The sequence below is a fragment of the Ciona intestinalis genome, chromosome 7 (genome assembly GCF_000224145.3).
Source record: "Ciona intestinalis chromosome 7, KH, whole genome shotgun sequence".
In the NCBI taxonomy this organism is placed as follows: Eukaryota; Metazoa; Chordata; class Ascidiacea; order Phlebobranchia; family Cionidae; genus Ciona; species Ciona intestinalis.
In genome coordinates this window covers 2061917-2065785 of record NC_020172.2, presented here as the reverse complement: position 1 = coordinate 2065785, position 3869 = coordinate 2061917, and the positions used below count along the sequence as shown (strand labels likewise).

General features: G+C 36.1%; 1 protein-coding gene across 2 annotated transcripts in view; it reads right to left on the bottom strand.

Annotated features, from left to right (window-relative positions):
• LOC100177004 overlaps window positions 1-3573 on the bottom strand; it is a gene marked incomplete at its 5' end in the record, with an annotated part of 6549 nt that extends 2976 nt beyond the window's left edge. For both annotated transcript variants that reach the window (XM_009860659.2, XM_026835235.1), the window contains 3 exon segments: window positions 1318-1573; window positions 1811-1917; window positions 3465-3573. In XM_009860659.2, the coding sequence (XP_009858961.2) occupies window positions 1318-1573; window positions 1811-1917; window positions 3465-3573 (472 nt within the window).
• Window positions 3574-3869: the final 296 nt, after the last annotated feature.

Sequence of the window (3869 nt, the reverse complement as noted above, 5' to 3'; positions counted from 1 at the left end):
AGTTTTGTTAACGTTTAAGTCCAATGTTAAAACAACTGTTATTTTATCAATGGTTCTAAATATTATAGTACGATGGGGGAAGATGGGACACCTTTTCATTCCATTTCCTCGTACATTTTGGTAGTAAACAAAGAACATTCAAAGAGTTATAAAACCTTGTCCTCGCGACTTTCATAGACCGTTGTTAATTGTTTAAAACAGGATCATGATATTTATATATTTTGTGCTAAAGGTGTCCCATCTTCCCCACCCCACTATACATTAATATAGCTTCAAAAAATATATCCCCGTTTAGTTTTTGACTGACAGATCAGATAATGTAAATTGTAAACAGACCACCGGTTGAAACGTCTTACACATGAACATACGGGTATGTAGTGCATTATATATATAGATACATGTTTGGATACGGTATATATTCAATACATTATACGCCATGGTGTATATAGATAGGCCTTTGCAAAGATAAACACTTATAGATAAACAACTGTCAGAATATTAAATTACCAATGTTTTTTTTCTGAGTAATTTATGAGATATACACAGAACCATACGATAACCATATGGGTAGCGGTAAATATGAAGTGCCTTAATGTAACCGGACTGGACCATACCATACGGTTGGTAAGGTTTTATTTTATGATACTACTGGCATCAAAATTTAATTTAAGGCTTAAACCAGACGTGGGAATTAACGTGAAAAGAGTATTAATTAGGTTGTTTAAAATTTTTCGTTGAAGGCATTCAAGCTGATAAAATTATGGACGATAGTTAATTGAAACTGTTAGGTGTTACATTCATACTTAGAATTTGGGGAATTCTGTAGTATATAGCTGGGTAGCATAATGTATTTTAATAACAGTTGTTTTTGCTGCTGAAACCTTCTTCTAAAATTTAAGTTACTGGTACCATTGTCGGCGTAAACGTTAAAAAAATCAAACAATTCTTTACAAAGTTAGATACGTGGAAAATTGTAAGCGGGCACGAGGTGTATAAGACAAAACGTATTATTACAACTGTAGACACGCGACGATCAACATGTTACATTTATATGAAGGAAATATTGTATAGTAGAGTGTGGTGGGAGAAGATGGGACACATTTTTATTCTGTTTTCTCGTAAACATAGTACATTCAAAGAATTATAAAACTGTATCCTCTCGACTCCCATAAACTGTTGTAATTTGTTTAAAAAACGCTCAAGATATTTAAATATAATATGCTAAAGGTGTCCCATCTTTCCCATCCCACTATAACTTATTTACCCTAGCGGGCAAATATACAAAATGAAACATATGTTTAGTAAGATCCAACTTACAATGACCATAGCGCTCACTAGCATCTGTACAGTGATAACAAACACCATTAGCATCCCACAACCCAGCAGCCATTTTTGCACCCCAGATATCCTGTATACGGGGAACAAACTTCCGTCAATTTTTAAATCGTTGTCGCGCTCTGCCTGCTCCACCGACTGTGACGTCACACTGAGCCCTATGACGAAACAGAAAGTCCAACCGGAGCCAATCAGAATAGCGGCAACTTTGGGGGGTAGAAGCTCGCCAGTGTGGTACCTGAATGCAAAATTATGAATTTTAATGCCCTTCATAAAACAGTAGTAAAAAAAGTAAAAAATGAAATTTTATGTTCAGTAAGGACAAGTCGAGAGCCTTTGAAGCTCGACGCTGCTACCTTTGTGAGCGCATGTGTCTCCTTTATGGGCACGACGCTTAACGGCAGTTTCTCTATCCAAGTGGCTACTTACAGGTTTTCTAAATTACATGTCATATATTACCCTCATTCATTCATACCTAAATGGTCTTGCTATAACTTGGTGTCTATCGAAGCTTAAAATCATGATGTGCACGAAAGAGGCAGCAAAACATGTGATGTATACCACACTGCATATGAATATAATCTGCATGAAAGGGTATAATGTTACAACACGACGATGTAAATGCGCTTTGCGGTATCATGTTCATATTTTAAACAATTAACAACGGTCTATGGCAGTCGTAGGGATATGGATCTATGGTTATTTAAATGTTCTTTGTTTACTACCATGTGCGAGGAGAAAATAGAATGAAACGATGTCCCAACTTTGCCAATCCTTCCATAAATAAAAGGATAAACTGTTTTTAAATTGATAACTATATTTGTTGAATTTCAAAGTAGAGATGTTTAACTAACAATACGCAGTATTGTCCCGCTACATATAATGTTACATGCAATGTAGCATAACCCAGTGGTTAACGAAGACATAAGCGTTGGGCCACAAATTTACTTGAGCAGTTAATATTTTACAACGCGGTAAGCCACGAACTGCTGTTAAATAAATATTTGGGCTACAGATTAAAAAGTTTGTGTTTGTGAACCAATATATTAAACCATAGTTGCGAAAGGAGACAACTTTAAAAATTCGCGGCTCTGTTTTCGTGTCAATAAGTTATTGATTTCTCCAACACACTAACGCGTATATTGCTTTTCGCTCTGCTGGCCCGTAAGCTTCATTAACCCTTTGCACATTTCCCTAAGTAATCTAATCTACTAACAAAGCGCTTTCCTGTTGTTTTGTGTTATTAACGAACAGGATATTGTGATTGAATAGTATATGCTACTTATGGGCTCTTATTATGTTATATGCTTATTATTTAATGCGGTTTAGTTGCGGCGAATATTGTCTTATTTCGATCGCGGGCATGGGGATTATGGATATCGTCAGTTCAAATCGACAGTGTACATGTGGTGTATAAATAGCACCATGCACGTCTGGTGTTCTAAGAAGACACCCATGTCATAACTCGGCAGTGACCATGAGTTGTGAAAATACACCATGTGTGCCCGATGTATAATAAACACCCAGGTTATAACTCGAAAGTGAGCATAAAGTATCTAAATACTCCACTTGTGTCTGGTGTTTAAGAAGACACCCATATTATAACTCAAGAAACGCATGCTGTAAATAAAACCTCCAGAAAATATAACTGCACTACAAAGACGTATATGGCTTACTTTATCATTCTCTTTCGTATAGATAGGCCCAACACACACATAAGCGGCCACTCAACAAATAGTTATGTTACGTCAAAGCCTTTTATACACAAGCGTTTTGTTGTGATAGTAGTTTAGCAGTAAGCACTAAATTGATACAAACGCTTGACTATATGGTTGGCCGCGTTGGCCCAAAGGTATATGCGTAATTTTAAACGCTGCACAGACTATTTTCCTGATTATATTAGTTTAGGGTAAGATGGTTTATGTTTTTATTCTCTTTTATTGCGTCATTGGGTAGTAAACAAAGATTATTTCACGATCTAAAAAAGCGTTGTTGGACGATTAGGAAACGTAAGATATGTGATAACAGTATCCACCCCGCCCCATTCTTACTATATACAATTAATCCATTACATATTATCTCTTATAATGTCATAGTTTTCTATACATACATTCACAGCATTAACTTACCGGGTTCATCTTTCGAGTGTCAGTGACTTCTTTCTGTACTAGAATATTCCACAAAGCAAAACCAGTCATTGTCGAGCTGAGCACCAAATCCTTTGCCGCCATTGATGCTCTGTGCAATTAACTTAATAGGTTATTTTGTCTAAACGGGTATGTTATACTATACGTGAATATAAAGTTCTACAATGTGACATGTAATGGGACCTGGGGTGTAAGCCAGATATGGCTCGTTATCCTGTCTCTTTGCTTATAGTAGCTAAAATGATTATAGTATGAAAACACGAAAAGACAAAAATGATTCGTAAACGTCGGTAAGCAAAACAAAAAGGTTTAATTTAATAAAAGTACTCGCCAAATGGGCCTATAAATTATTTTGCGAAAGATATAGTGGAGTGGGGAAAGATGGGA